This window comes from Candoia aspera, chromosome 9 (assembly GCF_035149785.1).
Source record: "Candoia aspera isolate rCanAsp1 chromosome 9, rCanAsp1.hap2, whole genome shotgun sequence".
NCBI lineage: Eukaryota > Metazoa > Chordata > Lepidosauria > Squamata > Boidae > Candoia > Candoia aspera.
Genome location: NC_086161.1, coordinates 21,810,020 through 21,827,636, shown reverse-complemented (window position 1 = coordinate 21,827,636; position 17,617 = coordinate 21,810,020). Strand labels below are relative to the sequence as shown.

The 17,617-nt window shown below is 43.5% G+C and overlaps 1 protein-coding gene across 1 annotated transcript; it reads right to left on the bottom strand.

Annotated features, from left to right (window-relative positions):
- Positions 1–15,567: 15,567 nt before the first annotated feature.
- LOC134502752 (neuropeptide Y receptor type 4-2-like) lies at positions 15,568–16,674 on the bottom strand. Its single transcript, XM_063311228.1, has one exon. The coding sequence runs from the start codon at positions 16,672–16,674 to the stop codon at positions 15,568–15,570; it is 1,107 nt and encodes a 368-aa protein (XP_063167298.1).
- Between the last annotated feature and the right edge of the window lie 943 nt (positions 16,675–17,617).

Below are 17,617 nucleotides of genomic sequence, written 5' to 3'. Positions count from 1 at the left end.
AGGGTCAAGGCATAAAGCTATCCCTCAGATTGATCTTGAGTTACTGAATTATTTTCTCTGCCCTTTTGAAGCCAAAGAAACGGTGGTGAAGTCAGAAATGTACTGATAACCATGTTTTGTTTTTATTTCGTTTGGTGTTTTAATTTATTTTTGTTTGGCAATGCCTTATTCTTATTCTTATTCTTATTGGTATTCCCCCCTGAAACTTATTGTAAATTGAACCTGTGGGCAATATTTCCCTTCTGATAAGTAACCTGAATGCTGAGCCTAACATTGTCCATTTAATACCCTTTCACAATCATGGGTAGAACTTTGAAGAAGGACAGATGGTGTTCCCTGGGAAATTCCCAACATGATCATCAGATTTCGGGTTTGAATGGATTCCAGACTGGATGCCACATTTTGCTCCTTAATTTCAGCTGTGCTTTCTATTTGGAGCTGAGATTTTGGCATAGTCTGGTGGTGGAGAAGTCTGCTAATGAAAGAGCTTCAGCATGTCCTTGGCATGGCCTGTATGATGCCCCAAAATGGGGTCTTCTAAGAACAGGGGAATCGCATTTTCTTCATTTCCTATCCGATCTTGGACTTACACACTGCACCGCACTGGAACCATCATCAATATTTGTTTTCCCACCAGCTTCACCAGGTGGGTAAATAACAAAAATGAAGACCCGCTTGGGAACACCGACAAAGTGTTCCTTTCTTCTCCTGGAGCGTGGTGGTAGTGAGCTAGAAAGTTTTGGAACCTGGAAGATCTGAGCTATGATTGTTCTAGCTGCACCACCATTTGGGGAAAATGTCACTATTTGCTGCCTGCCGTAAAAGCTGTTTTTCTTTTAAGAAGCAAAAGAAAGACAGGATGTAACATTAAAAAATCAACATAAATAGTATCAGAGAGGAAAAGGGGCTTGAACTAGATGGCAGTTACCTCTTGAGCTAACCAGAAGTTTAGTAGTTATGGAATGACCAGGACAATTCTGATTTTTCAGGGGTCTCTCAATATGCAGCCATCCGGAACTGCTCAGCTTTGCTAGGCTGGCAGGCATTTTGAATCTGGAGACACGCTCACAAAATGGACGCCAAGATTAAGCCTATGAGCCACAAAACATCCATTTATTCACTGATGAGGTTATAAAAGCCCCTGTGGCTTTTCTTCCCCCTAGGTGGCATACCTCTAGGGGTGTCGGCAAGGGGGACGTCAAAAAAGTCAAGATGGCAACTGCAACTGCAAGATTGAAGCCCCACCCCTTTTCTCAGTGATTCATGATGCACATAAACAAGGAATGGAGTGTGAATTGTGTGGTCACGGCTGCTATCTTGACTTTTTTGACCCCCTGCGGACAGCCCTGCATGCTTCCAAATAAAGTGCTAGTCTGAAGGCACGGAGTATTTTTTTTAAGAATACCTTGGGGGGTCAGTGGGCCCTAGCCACCTTCCTGGAAAAAAGGGTGCTGTAGGAGGCTATTAGTTTCCCGTGGAACAGACCAGCTTCCCATTTAGCTTTCCTCTTAAATTATTATTTTAATCTAAATTTTGAAATTCAGGAGGCTGGAAGTAAGGGAGGGGCCAGAGACAGGTGGGCCTCTGTGGGTGCCTCTGCCAGCAAACTGATCAAAAGGCCATTTTCTGTATGGTTCATAACTATCTTTAACTCTGGAATCCAAGGAGGCGTTAAAATGCACAGAAGCAGAATATATATACCCTTTATTGATCCAACCCAGTTAGGCTAAAAACATGGCCTGCAAGGCCGCAGCTCAACAGTAGCACATTGGTTATTGCTTGTTTGTTTAAATATTAAATTTCCAGGCCACCCAACTCCAAAATGACTCTGGGCGGCTTCACAAAGTTAAAAGAACAACAGTTCCATAAAAACAATAACAACCCTCCAGGGATAGAAAAGCACCCTTCCATATCTCTCTTTAGCTTATGGGGGTTCCCCCAACCCTCCTAACCCAAGACCCCACAGAAAAGCTGGGTCTTTAAAGGATGCTTGGAGGTGGGTAGGGTGGGGGGCCATATGAATCTCCGCCATTCCAAAGGTCTGGCAGCAACAGAGAAGGCGCCCTTCCTGGGCCCTGGTGGATGCCACTGATTGATCGATGGGGCCCAAAGCAAGACAACTCAATTGGAGCTCACAGGATGGGGAGACACAATGGGAAACAGGTGGACCATCAAATGGCTAGGACCTGTGCCACGGAGGGCTTCATAGGTGGTAACCAACACCTTGTTTTGGACTTGGAAACCAACTGATAACCACATACAGTTCACACAGTGGGGCTCTTACATGAGCATAGTGAGGCCTGCATTGTTGACCAGCTGTAGCTTCAGAGTGGTCTTCAAGGACAGATCCATGGAAAGTTTGTTGCAGTAGTCCACTTCCGAAGTGACTATGGCAAGAGTGACTGTAAGGAGAGCCTCTTAGTCCAGGAAGGAGTGCAGCTGGTGCACAAGCTGAACCCGTGCGAAGGCCTTCCTGGCCACAGCTTCCACCTGCTCCTTGAGCAGGATCTGAGGAATGTTGAGGTTTTCCTACTAACGATTAAGACTGCTATTATACCTAATCATTTGGCCAGGTGAAGGGGTTGTATTTGATTGTCTCCTCGCACGTGCTTCATGCAAATTACATGGGGGGAGGAAACCTGCCCGGACTTGTTCTTACTTCCTCTTTTTCTCTCTGCCGGCAATGTAGCCGAGCAAGGCTTGCTCCAAAGGGAGCTAAGTCCTTTAAATGTGTTTTGCTTTTGTTTTTGCTTTCTGTAAATAAATTATTTTTTATAGAAATGCTTGGTGTGTGACTTTTTTTGACCTCTCCTGGGCTAAAGGCTTTCCCAGCATCTGCCAACAAGGAAGACCCCTCGGTTGCACACCAGTCGCACGTGGAGCAGTGCAATCCCATTCGGGACCAGAGGTGGATGATCTCTGGAAGTGGGAGGTCGAAGCATCTGCAGCTACTCAGTTTTACTTGGGTTGAACTTGAATTATTCCTCTCCATCCAGATCCCAATGGCCTCCTGGCAGTGAGGCAAGACCTCCATTTCATCCCTTGGTCAGTCAGGAGTTGAGATGTCCAACCGAGTATCATCTGCATGCTGCTGATACCTGACCCCAAACCTCACCCAACAGCCTCATGTAGTGATTAAACAGTAAAAAATGAAACAACAACAACAGGAGGGATAAAAGTATTGAGCTCTGTGGCTTCCCACAAAGCAGGGGCCTCAGATTTGATCTCTCCCCCTCCAGCATTGACTGGCAGCAACCTTGCAGAAAGGAAGAGAACCGCTCTCCCGTTCCCACAACTGGTGTGGAAGGATACTGTGACTGAAGGCATCCAAAGCTGCTGAGGTATCAAGGAGAGCCACGATGGTATCGCTACCCCATCCTGACTCCACCATAGCTCGCTGAAAAATGCGACCAATATCATCTCTACATCTCAACGTTTCAGGTAGCAAACGAGAAGAAAAACCTTTGGAGGCTGCTGCCAGTCAGAGTGAGCTGTACTGGTCTCTCTCTTTTCCAAATGAATTTATTACAATTTTAAAATACAAAGATAAAACACTAATACCAACTACAAGAAATATAAAAAACAAAGAAAAAGAAGTAAAAGAGATAGACAAAAAAGTGAGGGGGAAAAAGAAAAGAAAAAAGAAAAAGGACAGATATATGAAAGATGACTCCCCGCTCCTTCCAGACAAGTATAGACAATCACCTTAACACTTTATCTAGTAATTCAATAAAAAAGCAAAAAAAAAAAGGACTCTTCTTCCCATATCTCATCCCTTAGCGATAATCAAATTATAAAACCTTTCAATCTTCATCAGCAAAAGTCTATTAAGGGCTCTCGGAGATAGTAATATATGTATTTTTAGCTTAATCTAAAAACTCCATTTATATAAACCAACGTATCCCTTACTCCAAAAAATAAAGCAAAAGAAATACCTTCCCAATGTTCAGATCCTTCAGACCTCATCATTCAGTCTTGCTCAAAGAAAAGTCTCATTAATGACTATCAGAAACCACAACATACATATTTTAACCCTGGTCAAATAAGTTCAGAGTGAGCTGAACTGGCCTCATCTGCTGTAAGGCCACACCTGAGACAGAACAGCTTACTTTCCGGCTTGTTTGCACCTTGAAAAAACTCAAAAGCAACCTAAATCTCCAACTTGGCAGGTACAGCATACATTCTACAATTTTGTGGCTGTATTTATTAAACAGGCTTTTAAAAACTTGATTGGTTCCTGGCATTATTCTTGTAGATTGGAATAAGGATACAGATAACAAGTGAGATGTTGCCTGAAAAACTGATACTTACCACAAGGTTCATCTTCACTGGACTATGCCACACTTTAAATAAGGACATACTCTTACTGATTATTGTGTTCTAACATTATATACAAGTGAAGAGGTATGTCTCAAACCTTCCCCGTAAGCTTGCAACCTGGAAAACAACACAGAGAAGAGAAAAATGGAAGCGAAAGAAGGTTGGGATGAACATGGGAAGAATACAAGTGGGATATTATAATCAAACATTGAATGGAGCCGTCATTATGTTGGGGCATGACAGTTAAGGACTTGAGAAAACTGCTTCAAAGGACAGGAAGGCTTTGAGGAGAGAGGCAAGCTGTCTTTTTCCAGTGTTCAACAGACTGCTTTACAGAGGACAGTCTTTTGTTGGAAAATGTCCTCTACTCAAAGGAAGGTCTATTCCAAGCCTGCTTCAAAAAGAAAAAATAACAAGAAGAGAAAGCAGCAGAGGCTTTGAAGATACCCATCAATAGATAGCAGACTTTATTCCTCTGTTGAGATAGGCTGTATTTCTCTTTAAGTTCTAATATTACTAAATGTATTAACTTTTGCCCCAAATCTATCTCTGCTTATCTCTCTTTTGGCTGATGTGAGTTGGGCCCCTGCACTCCATGACTGGTGTGTAGGATATTGTTCACAAGTTGTCCCCTTCCATGGATACCTGAGGTTCTCCAGGGAAATTAGTGGCATCAACTCTGGCAGAAAAGATCTGAGCAGGACATCATTCAAGTCTAGAGGGCAAGTCAAGAAAAGCAAGAGACCCCTTGCCAAAGTATCAATCAGAACCTTGGAGAGCTCCAAGTAAGTCTTGCCCTTTTCTGTGCGGTTCTGGTGCGGAGGAAAGGGCCAATACAGTTCTGGGCTGTGCTAGGAGGACCATTGTATCAAAGAAGGATGAAGTCTTTATTCCTCTTCCCTGATGACACTGCAGCTGGAGTACCATGTACAATTCTGGGCATCACATTTTGTATTGGCAAGTTAGAGCAGGATCAGGGAAGGGTAACAAGGATTATGTGGGGGCTGGGGACCCTATGAGGACAGGCTGATGGAACTTGGGCTGTTCAGTCAGGTGAAAGAAAAACTGAGGGGAGACATGATATCAGTGTCCAGGTCAGGGTTTCTCAACCAGGGTTCCATGGCACCCTAGGGTTCTGCGAGAGGTCACTAAGGGTTCCCTAGGAGATTGTGATTTATTTAAAAAACTATTTCAAATTCAGGCAACTTCACATTAAAGAGGTAAGTTTCATCCTTTATTTTTAGTTTAAGAACACTGTTCATGCATCTATACAGGCCTACCCATGAAACGAATAGAATAATTTTGCAACTTCTAGTCTATATTTGAGCCTGAATGGGCAGAGGTTTCCCGAGGCCTGAAAAATATTTCAAGGGTTCCTCCAGGATCAGAAGGTTGAGAAAGGCTGGTCTAGGTATATAAAAGACTGCCATAGGGAAGATGTTCAGGAGCTATTTTCCATTGCTGCAGAAACTAGCACCAAAAAATAATGGATATAAGTTACAGCTACCTAGATTTTTTTTAAATATAAGGAAAAACTTCATGACAATAAGATATGTACAACAGTGGAACAGTTTCCCTATAAAGGTTATGGGTTCTCCATCTCTGGAAGTTTATAAAAAGAGGCTGGACAGCTACTTCTCATAGATTGGTTGGTTGGTTTGCAGGGGGTTGAATTAGATGATGCTTGTGGTCCCTTCTACCTCCATGATTCTATGAGCTATGAGTCTATGATTCAACAGGTGCAGACTTGGAAACTAAGAAAGGCTGGACCTAGGTAATATTTGGATGGAAGACTACCTGGAAACACTTGAGCTGTGGGGTAGACTGAGTAATGGGGGGAAATACCTTTTGGAAGAAGGCAGCAGCATACCTCTTTTGTATTTCTGGCAAGAAAGGATTGTCCATGAAGCCACAAGGTCATGTGACTTCAAGATACTCAATACTAGCTTAACTTGGGGGGTGTCTTTACTCTTTTCTTAGGACAATAGAAAGATGATTATAGATCAGGATTAGTATGATGTGTGAATGGACTGTATTTGGCTAGATATGAATGACATGCTAAGCCATAAACTATGGCTTCCAAACTACAATGCCTAGGAAAACATTTTGGTTTAACTCAGTGTGTAAATTCAAGCCATTGTCCCACACTAGAGAGCTAGTATTTAGCACTGAAGATGGAGGAGTCCACCCATGTCCAAGTAGAGCAGAAGTGAATGAGATCCCCCCTCAGCATTGATTGCAACCTTTGAGAACCCCTGGCTTAATTCAGAGTTTTCTTCTAGCCGTGCTCAATTGCACTTTGTTGTGCTGGGGATTTGAGGTTCAGCCACAAGTCTATCCTTTGAGTCACAGAGTAATGGCAATGACTGTGTTCTCCAGACAGACCTTGTAGAACTGACCACACTTCCAAGAAGCCATGCTCTAAGCCAAGACCTGCTGCTGCATATTGAAGAATCCAAGGCCTCATCAATGTTAATAATAGTGTCAATCAGTCCTAACAGCATCCTGGTGCACAATTCCCCAAGTTGGTGTGCTCCCTGATAGGTGAAGCTCCCCGACATCCCAAACAGCAGGGGAGCCAGATCTGCAGTCCTTGCTGACCTGGAAAACACCAGATTAGGGAAGGCTGTTGTGAAGATGAATGGAAAGAGTTTTGTTGTGAGGTTTCAAAAACTATACATTCTTATGATCTAAGAACAGTGAGTGGGCAAGGAATAACAAGCAATTTGGAACCCTGCCAGGAGTGCCAATGAAGCTTCAAGACCTTTTGCAAAATTTACATCAGCTTTAGCTAACCTGTTGCCTTTCAGATAGGTAACAGGATACTTCCCCAAATTCCCAGCCAGGTTGATCATGCTGCCTAGGAATTTTGGTGATTCAAACACATTTGAAGAACACCAGCTTGGTGAAGGCTGAATTGATCTTATTATTCATAGAACCATAGCATAATTTTCAGGGTCAGAGGATCTGGGCAGCCATTACTCTCTGTTCACTTATCCTGGCAGACTTTTCTCCAGTCAAGAACAGAATGGAACCCCAGAAGGCCCTCTCCACACCCTTGAGAAACTGCTTTCCTTCTGTCATTCCCGAGGTTATTGGCCAGATCCAGTGCCCATATGGAGCAAACCATTTGCAGCCTAGAATGCTGGGAGTTTGAGATAATTTCAGTAGACTGTCTAACTCATGAAAGTGTGAAAGGTCCTGTGGAAGCACCAAGTCATGTCTGACCCTTTGGGGGGGATGCTGCTTTTGCGATGTTTTCTTGTCAGACTATAGAGCGGGGTGGTTTGCCATTGCCTTCCCCAGTTGTCACCTTCCCCAGCAAGCTGGGCACTCATTTCACTGACCTCGGAAGGATGGGAGGCTGAGTCAACCTGAGCCGGCTACCCGAGAATCCAGCTTCTGCTGGGATCGAACTCGGGTTGTGGGGAGAGTTTCGGCTGCAATGCTGCCACCTGCCACTCTGCGCCACAGGAGGCTCAGCCTGGGTGTTCCATCATCCCAGGGCTACCTTTGGGAACGATGTTTCTGGCTGCAGGTTTTTTGGTGGCCTCAAAACCCCACCCAGTGGAACAGAGGCACTGCAGCCCTTGACTGAAATGAAATTCCATCACCTTGCTTTTCCCTTTCTTTCCTTTTCACCATGTATCTGTGTTTGTTCTTTTATATTTAATATTAAGGACTGCAAAACTTCAACAAGTGGAGCTGGAGAAGAAAGAAAATGGGAAGTTCATTTATGAGGATGCCCTTTTAGCTATAATCCTACACAAGTTTACTTAGGGGGAAAAAAGGTGAAAGGTCCCCTGTGGAAGCACCAAGTCATGTCTGACCCTTTGGGGGGAACGCCGCTTTCACGATGTTTTCTTGGCAGACCTGGTTTGCCATTGTCTTCCCCAGTCGTCCCCTTCCCCAGCAGGCTGGGTACTCATTTCATCAACCTGGGAAGGATGGGAGGCTGAGTCGACCTGAGCTGGCCACCCAGAGAGAATCCGGCTTCTGCTGGGATCGAACTCGGGTCGTGGGGAGAGTTTTGGCTGCAATGCTGCTGCCTGCCACTCTGCCCCACACGAGGCTCTGCTGTCTAACTCATAGGGATTTTCAATCACAAGGTTCAGTACAGTGCAGATAGGTCATGTCAGATCCTGGATGTAATGATCTGATAGGAATGGTGGCTTTAGGTGACCCTGAAATATGCGATCTGTATTTCTCTTCTCTTGAGGGAATCATCACGCCAACTGCCTCTACATTCCTGATACACTGGAGCCAAACCAAAGAAGGAAAGTGTTTGCCAGCCCTGATCATTCAGAGGTGTGCAGGTCTGAAAACTGAATCCACTTCAGAGACAGCACCTTTGGTCTGTGGAGTTGGCTTTTGGAAAATGCTCTGTTGAGGAACAGGAGCTCCTGTGGACCTAGAGATGTGTCTGAGAAGACCAGCTATGCTTAGCTGATGTTCTCTTCCATTACCCAATACTTTCGGGATAATCACTTTGACCCCATCCAGCCTGTGGGGCCCCAGATGTTGGCCCCAAGGTGTAACCTTTCTTCTACGCCTTTCTTCCCCTTTAGTGTTTGGAAAGAATTTTGAGGACTGAGCACAAGAAACTCAATTAAACAAGTCCCAACTTCATAAACATCCCCTTGCGATTCACCCTCTAACAAAGCCCACAGGCCAAAGCAAAGAGGAAGCAAACACAAAAGTACGGGATATTTTTATTTTATTTCATTTTATTTTGCAGCAGGATAAAAAAATACCATATAATACAACCAGTTCTATGACAAGCACACTTTCCCCAGAATATTATATTTCAAGCAAAGAGAAGAAGAAGATTCCATTTTGTACGTGAAGTCTGCCTTCGAGCAGTTCAGGCACCTCAGACAGGGTTGTCCAGAGGGTTTGGCCAAAAGGTGGCCACAACAGTTTTTAATATTCAATTACATCATGACAGTCACCTTCTTGACTTTTTTGACCATGTCCTCTGGACACCCCTGACCTCTGCCCTGAGAACCAAACTTTTCTAAGTCATGGCTTGGCCCTATGGAGTCCTGGTTCCGAGAAGGGATTAGGCACATCCTCACTAAAACTGCAAACTTCCGGGCTCTCTCTTCCACCACTGTAATCATGGAAGAACCAACTGAGATTTGTCAGGCGAAACTGAAGCCTCAGGGGCTTGGTAAAAGTTGCTGTGGAAGGAGCCCCCAATTTATCCAGGAGGAAAGGGACATTTTCTTTTCAAATGATAAACACTTTCTCTTGCAAGGGTTGGCCCGAAATATTTTGCTGCTGGGGCAAAATGGTACTTCCTGCCTTTCTGATTAACTTTGGTAACAGTAGGGAAGAAAAATCATCCTCCGTCATGCCTGAAAACAGGGTTCATATCTGAGTGTCAGTATTTCAGGAAGCCATTAGGTGGCAGCAAAGAGTTTTCTGTTTTTTGCTTTTTTAAATCAAGCTCTATGCTTTCATCTAGGGGTTGTCTCAGGTTTTGCAGACCAAATACGGCAGTAGTCCTACATGAAAATAGGTGAATAGTTTAGGGCAGGGCTTGGCAAACTATCACCCCAGAATCTTTGTGGGCCTGGAGATCATACTCATCAGAATTACTGAAAATTAATGGCATAGTTTCTACCATTTTGAGAGAGAAAACATACGAAAACTGTCTTGGAAGACCCAAAATATGCACAAGTTTTTAACAACCACAATGCTTCCAAACTATTTCCCAAATCCTTGCTTTAAAAACGAACAAACCAAAAAAAACCTTGCTGTATTTCACAGCCATGCCTCATCAGGGACTGCCTGAGTGAGTGGCTTAAGCACCTTCTTAAGCCACATTTTCCAAAATTATTTGGGATGAAGCCATGACAGATAAGCTGGTTGAAATATGCTATAAAAGAGTATGGAGCTCCAGTATGCTCAAGGATTTCTGAGTGAAAACAGTTCAACAAAAGAGCTGGGTTATACATCGTTACGTTCATTCAGTCTCCTGCCGTTAATTCAAAGTGGTGTTGATCTACAGGAGTTTCACTAATCGCAACATCTGTCTTTCTCCTAAACTCAGTATAAAGAGGCTGAAACTCAGATCTCCTCCATCAACTAGTATTTGAGGCAGGCTGTCTCTACACATCCCAGCTGATTAGAGAAAACAGTTCTTGAGGATGGGCTAAATGCTCCTTATTTCTCAGTAAGTCACCCTGGTTGTCCACTGGCAGATGAAATCTGTAAACACATCTCCCTTTCTTCATGCACAATCTAGAGGATATTTTAAAATATCACTTAAATGTCAAGGGGACAAACTTTCCCCCCTCCATGCTAGTTAATGTTGTGCCTATGCAGTTATATAAAATATATGTAGATGCTATTTGCTGGAAAATCTCCTGCCTCTTGAATCTATAGAGACGCCACCCCCACTATATTAACATATATTCATATATTCACATATAACATACATTCAGTGGATACTGAAAGTTTGGAAGCACAACACGTAACTTAGACAAATATTCCAGAACGCTTAAGTCCTTATAAAGATTGTGTCACTTCCTCGTGTTCAAGAAAATAGTAATCATCAGGATGCAAAACTCCCTGGTGTAATTTTTGTGTCCCAAATATTGCAGCATCTTTGTCAGGACATGAGAACCAGTTAAGAAATGGATCAAGCAATAATTAGTTTTGAGCGTGATGACCAATATCCTATTCTTCACTCTGGACATAATGCATAAAAGTGTATGAAATCTCACCTCCCATCATAATTTTGATTACAAATGTCTCAGGATCATAATCAGAGGTCCTGGCTGTTACTTAAAGGTCATATATTTAGGAAGAAACCCCTTCATTTCCTAGCATGGGTTTTCTGCCCAGTGTGAAAATCTGGAAATGTGAATTTTTAAAACCATAAACCAAAAAGAAACAAGTCCTGATTGAGGAGTACAGCTCTGAAAAAGAATATTGCCCGAGGTCGATTTTGACAAACTGGGAATGATTTCATAAAAGAAATATTTCTCAGGAGAATTCATAAAGCATTTAACTGTGGCAAAATCATTCTGAAATCAAGGTGATTTATATTTCTAAAATGAAAAGTGTGGAGTGGTTATTCTACCAGGTTTTTTTTTTTAAAATCCATTCAATCATGTCCGATTCTCAGAGGCTGCCTGGACAAGTCCTTGCCGTTTTCTTGGCAAGGTTTTTCAGAAGCAGCTTGCCATTGTCTCCTTCCTAGGGTTGAGAGAGAGTGACTGGCCAAAGGTCACCCAGCTGGCTGTGAGCCCAAGGCAGGACTAGAACTCCCAGTCTCCATTTCTAGCTGGGTGCCTGAACCATTACACCAAACTGACTCACGTTCTACCAGGAGGCACCCCCCAAAAAGCATGCCATCTTTCATCAATGCTGCTACTCACTCTGAAGCAGTGTTCCTCAAACTGGGCAAGTTGAAGATGTGTGGCCTTCAACTCCCAGAATTCCCTAGCCAGCATTGTTTTGGGTTTTTGCAGCGCAAATAAGATTAAATCCCCTTTGCATGTAGATCTAAAATCTCCATTCATACAAGCATACCACCTGCATTTTAGAAGGAGGAATGGTCTCTGGGCTTGGAAGACTGATGCTCTTAAAGCTGCAACTAGATAGTCCAAACGAGAAAAGCCTGCCATAGCTAACATCATTCTCTTCCTCCTTCCTAGAAATACGAAGGGACCTTCAGCACCAAAGCAATCAAATCACATTCAGAACTGAGCACCCTCTCAAACGAAACAGATGCTCTCCCATCACAGCCAATGTCCTGCATCAAATAACCCTCTTCAGCCCAGGATGAGCGGAAGGGTTCAGTTCCTGGCCTCTCGCACCCAGGGCCCCAGCCTCAGCCAGCACGGCAGCGTTTGGACGGCCGGGAGTTGTGGCTCAGCAGGGTTGGCTGGCCAGACCCTCCTCCCCCTTGCTCCTGGCAAAATGTTCCTAAGGGATCCTGGGTGGAGTAGTCTGTGAAACGGCTCCAGAGCAGAATGATTCATGGGAGTTTGATTCCTACAGCTAAGTTAGAGGCAGCATTGCCAAAACGTGGGGTATTTCTGAATGCCTCACGCCCATAAGCTAAGAGGCCATCTGATTCTTATTATAGTGGGCAGAAATGTATAGAATAGTGGTAGGGTGCAATTAAGTATGTTTTATCTTTGGAGGGGAGGAAGATGTTTAGGAGGTTTACATGAATTTTTTCCCTTTATTTTAATATAAGGGGGAGGAGTAACTGTACCGAGTGATGTTTATTATGTGTTAAAGTAGAATGACTTATAGAAATAATGGGGTGTTTTGGTTTAATGTAGAGTAAGAGAGTGATTATGGAAATTTTTGTGTATCCTTGCTGTTAAAAGTCAGAAGCCATATCTTTTTGTAAGTTTGAAAAAAATTCTCTTCTGTTTTTGCACTTTTTTAGTTTTTTTTTCTTTCTTTGTAGGTTTTTGGGTTTTTTTGTAGTTTTTATTCTTTTCTTGAAACTTAACAAAATTTACCATTAAAAAAAAACATAAGCTAAGAGGCCATCTGCCGTGTTTCTGGCAGTAAAGTTACGAAGGCAGACAGTTAGCAATCATGCTCGCCAAGGACTGAGCTGCTCTTGAAATGGGTCGGGAAGGAGAAATTCTCTCTACCTTTTTAGATCCTTCATCTCTTTCACCAATTTCCAATTTCAGTTGCATGGCTGGCACCTGGATTTGCAAGTCAACGTGAAGCTCTCTTTTGGAGGGCAGTTCAGCCCTGCAGGTTGAAATGCATTTCGTTTAGCTGCACAAGCCGGTCACCTCACCAGGACCCAGGCTCAGTGCTGAAGCTGGTCTTGCCACCAAAGGCTGCCAGTTAAAGGGCATTACGCCCTGCGTCGCAGCACAGCAGATATGTATGTATATTTACAGTGCTGAACAGACAGGAATGTGAAAGAGAGAGATGAACACTGAAGCCCGGAAACTCTATGTTTCTTGCATCATTACAGTCTCTTTCCTTCCTTTAGGCCAGTGTATCTCAACCTTGGCACTTTAAGTTGTGTGGACTACAACTCCCAGAATTCCCCAGCTAGCCTTGCTGGCTAGGGAATTCTGGGAATTGAAGTCCACACATCTTAAAGTGGCCACGGTTGAGATACACTGCTTGACGTATTGAGCAGTGGGAAAACTTAACAATATCCTGATTAAAATTTGAATAGGACCATCAACGAGTTCCTGGAGTTCCTGCTTGTCGTAGAGCAACAGATGGCGTTCTCCTTCGTTCACCCAAATTAAGGAACATTGCACCCTGGACCAGCCACGTTATACTGTATATGAAAAGGAAAATCTCTGGCAGTAAAAATCCAATTATAACATTGCCACTGCAAATCTGTTCCCAGAAGCGTCAGTGTGACTGCCTTGTGGGAAGGCTGGCCAGCCTGTTTAAAATTGAGTCTAAAACATGAAAAACCCTCCAGGGATAGACATCTTCCCCAGTGGGAGGAAATCTTGGCTAATGAGCTACACTTGATTCACAGTAAATGTGGAACATATAGGAAGGGGTGGAAGAGCTGCACTGGGGCTTCTGAGAAAACAATGCCACCAAAATTGGATTTTGTTGCATTGAAATCTAAATCAGATTTAAATGAGTCACTTTAATTAATGCAAGTTATTTTTTTAAAAATTCCCACAGGCTTAATATGCTTTTTCCTTCTAGCATATGAACGAATTGCAATTCAAAAGCCACATCCCTCTGTCCTGATTTACACAGTGTAGACCCATTTCCCTTGGCTGGATTACCCAATATCAGCAGTTGCTGCAGACGGTTTCACTCCTAAAATTTCCCAAGCCCTTGTGCAATGAAAGCAAAATGTGGACTGTAGTTCAGATGGAGAAATTGAGGCAGACCTATTAAAGCCTCAAACTCCATCGAGCCAATGCAGTTTCCACAAAATTAGCTTATGTAAGATAAATGCTGACCTAGAGAACAAGAAATGCATATTAACTCCCTTGCCCTGAATTTATGTTAAAGGGGCTAATTTTCCAGGCAATGCAAGAGGAAAATTGATGTGAACATCTTTTATCTTGCCTATGGAAAGGCTGGCTTTTTATTATTATTCCAAAGAAAAAAGAATTAGACTGGAGATTAAATGGTCTGAGTGAATTAACTATATTGATAGGATGTGAGCAGACAGTGGAGAGAACATTTTACTATTGTAAAGAATCAGGAGGAAGCCAGGATGCTTTTGAAGCTTCTGCTTTGAGCACCAAAATCTCTGGTTGTCTCTTTCTATATTTAATGATATTATCCCACCCATATTTTCATCTGAAGCATATGACAATCTAGAAGCATGGCATGATGCAACCATGACAGGTTCTTGATGGTGCGGAACCCTTTCCACAGTGAATTGTTTGTCAAGGAACTAGGATTTTCTGAGTTCCTTGTACACTGCAGAAAATATTGGAGTGTGATCCAAGGAGCTCACAACACTCATCGGGGGCAGTGGCCAGGTCTGTCCCACCCCATAAAGGACCCATTTGAATGGAAAGCACAGCATAGAACAGTGTTTTTCAAACTTGGCATCTTTAGTATGTGTGGACTTCAACCCCCAGAATTCCCCAGTCAGTTCTGGGAGTTGAAGTCCACACATCTTAAAGTTGCCAAGTTTGAAAAACACTGTTCTAGAACATACCCAATGTTCTGTGGTTGCCGAGAAGAAGAACATTGAGCATGCTGTGCAAGTTTTCTTTCAGGAAATCTTTATCTACCATTATTGATTGATGCTCTCTCTGAGAAACAATTTGTCAGGGTCAGTGAACAAAATACTCACCCACAGCAGGAATCTGAAAATGAGGTGGATGGTTACTTTGCAAAGCATCTGAGCAATTTAGGAGCCCTTGGGTCATATTAGGAAGTTATGCAATTCTGCAAACATCTCTCTTAATCGCCATTCATTTCAATGTGTTTATATTTTCTAAGAAGCTTTCAGGTCACCCAGGGTGTAGGTGGACTGAAGATCTGGGCTTAGGAACAAAGAGACGACCTGGTCTCCAAGTTGCCTCCAAATCATTCTCTATTTCTGTCAAACTTCACCTCTCCCTCCCTCTCTCCCACTCTCTCTCTCTTCCCAGCAACTCCAAATGATCCCTGATATATAAGTTTGGTTATAAGATGGGAGACAGAAGACTTGGAAAGATGCAAACACAAAGAGTGGAGCTAATCCACACTTTGCCCAGTGTTGAGGAAAGGAGTGGTTGCTCTTGGGAGGTCCTGTGTGGGATCCAGCCATCATGCAGGGGTACTGGTGCCGCCCTCACTATGGAGAGAGGCCTTGGAAACCTCTGTGCTGACAGTGGAAAGAGGGAAGCTCTCATACTTCTCCTTCTCACGGCTACAGCTGCAGCGATACAGCAAGGCCTTGACCTCCTTCTGAAAATTGCTGTTGAGGAACCCGTAGATGATGGGGTTGATGCATGTGGAAGCCATGGCCATGAGATGGCAGAGGGAGAAGATTAAGTTGTAGTAACACACCGAGATCTTCTCATGGTCCCAGTCATAAAGGGCATTGAAGACCATGAGGGGAAACCAACAAGCAGCAAAAGCTACCACAATGCAAGCCAACATGACGTTGACCTTCCGGTGGCTAGTGGCCCGGGAACCATCTTTTGCTCGCTCCACCATGTCCTTCCGGCGTTGAAGGCGTAGGAAGATGCGGAAGTAGCAGGCAAGGATCAGGAGCAAAGGGAGACAGTATTGGAAGAGCAGGAGGAAGGTAGTGTAGGACAAGCGATGCTGATCAGAGGGCCAGTGCTCAATGCAGACCAGGTGATTGGCAAAAGAGTCGAAGGGAAGGCTTAAGTTTTGAAAGGGCTCATTGGTCAAGATGGTGAAGGACAGGAAGGGCAGGGAAATGCAGCAGGCCACCACCCAGGTGAGAGCTACAGCCAGATAAGCATGGTTGGCTGCTGGTTTCCACCCAGTTGGGTTGATGATGAGCTGATGCCTCTCCAGAGCAATCCAGACCAGGGACAGGATGGACACTGTGACTGAAACACACTGAACAAAGGGGCTGACCTTGCAGACCACTTCTCCCAAGATCCAGTGATCCATCAGGGTGTAAATGACTGTGACGGGCATGCAAACAAGGGACATGAGGATATCGGAGAAGGAGAGGTTGGCGATGAAGATGTTGGTGACGTTCCTCATCTCCTTCTGCTGGACGATGACACAGACCAGGCAGAGGTTGCCCGTCAGCCCTACTGCAATGATGGCGCTGTAAGCCACGATCAGGAAGGTGCTGTTTCCCACTGACTCACCACAGGACATGCCGTTCTCTTCCAGCAGACTCAGTTGCTCAGAGAAGTTCAGATAGAGGAGATTCAGCAGCTGGTCCATAGCCCTTCTTCCTCCCACCGAGCAGATGGAAAGATGGAGCCTCTCGCCAAAGGAGGGAGCCCTTGTTCCTTCTCACACACTACCGTGTTCACCCAGGAATTGCCCTGTGCCAAGGAAGAATTACTGCATTTATTACATTAAAAAACACATTAAACCTCAAAAAAATTACAATTAATATTGCTTAAGGAAAAAACCGTTAGTTTATAGCATTATATAAACTAAAAAGCAATGCAACTATTACTAAAACAAAACACTCTATAAAGTTTCAAAAAGGAACAACCTGCTGCATAAAAAGGCTATATGGTGAAGGGAGAGAGAGAAAAGTAAAAACCTTATGTTCTATCCTGTTTAGAGAACAAAAAGAGAGAGGGGATAAAAATAATTTAATAAAACCACTAGAAACTAAACTAGGAACTCAAAAGAAAGCCATAATCCTAAAATTATCTCTACCCGTAGGTAGGTAGGTAGGTAGGTAGGTAGGTAGGTAGGTAGGTAGGTGATGGAGATGATGGAGATGGAGAGAGATAGAGAGAGATAGAGAGATAGAGATGGAGGGAGAGAGAGATGGATAGATAAATAGATAGGATGGATAGATCATGAGCGAGACCAAGATTGAGACGAGACAGAGATAGCCAGATAGATAGATATGGATAGAGAGAGATGATAGATAGATAGATAGATAGATAGATAAGATGGAGAAAGAGATGGAGAGATAGGTAGACAGACAGACAGACAGATAGATATCAGGCTATTAAAATGTATTTATTACATTTATATTCTGTTTTTTCCCTCCCAGTAAACTCAGTGACTGGATTCATGCAACCTATTGAACTGGGTGAATGAAAAACCTCAAGGATATCGTAGTAAGTTTGGTTTACTTCGACCTTGGTTCATATTTTCATGGCTTTGAGTGCTGAGTGAGGCCAGCCCATTTGTTAGTTTA

Bases quoted from the DNA above. Each gene is read 5' to 3' on its own strand.
- LOC134502752 (XM_063311228.1), bottom strand. From the start codon at position 16,674: ATGGACCAGCTGCTGAATCTCCTCTATCTGAACTTCTCTGAGCAACTG.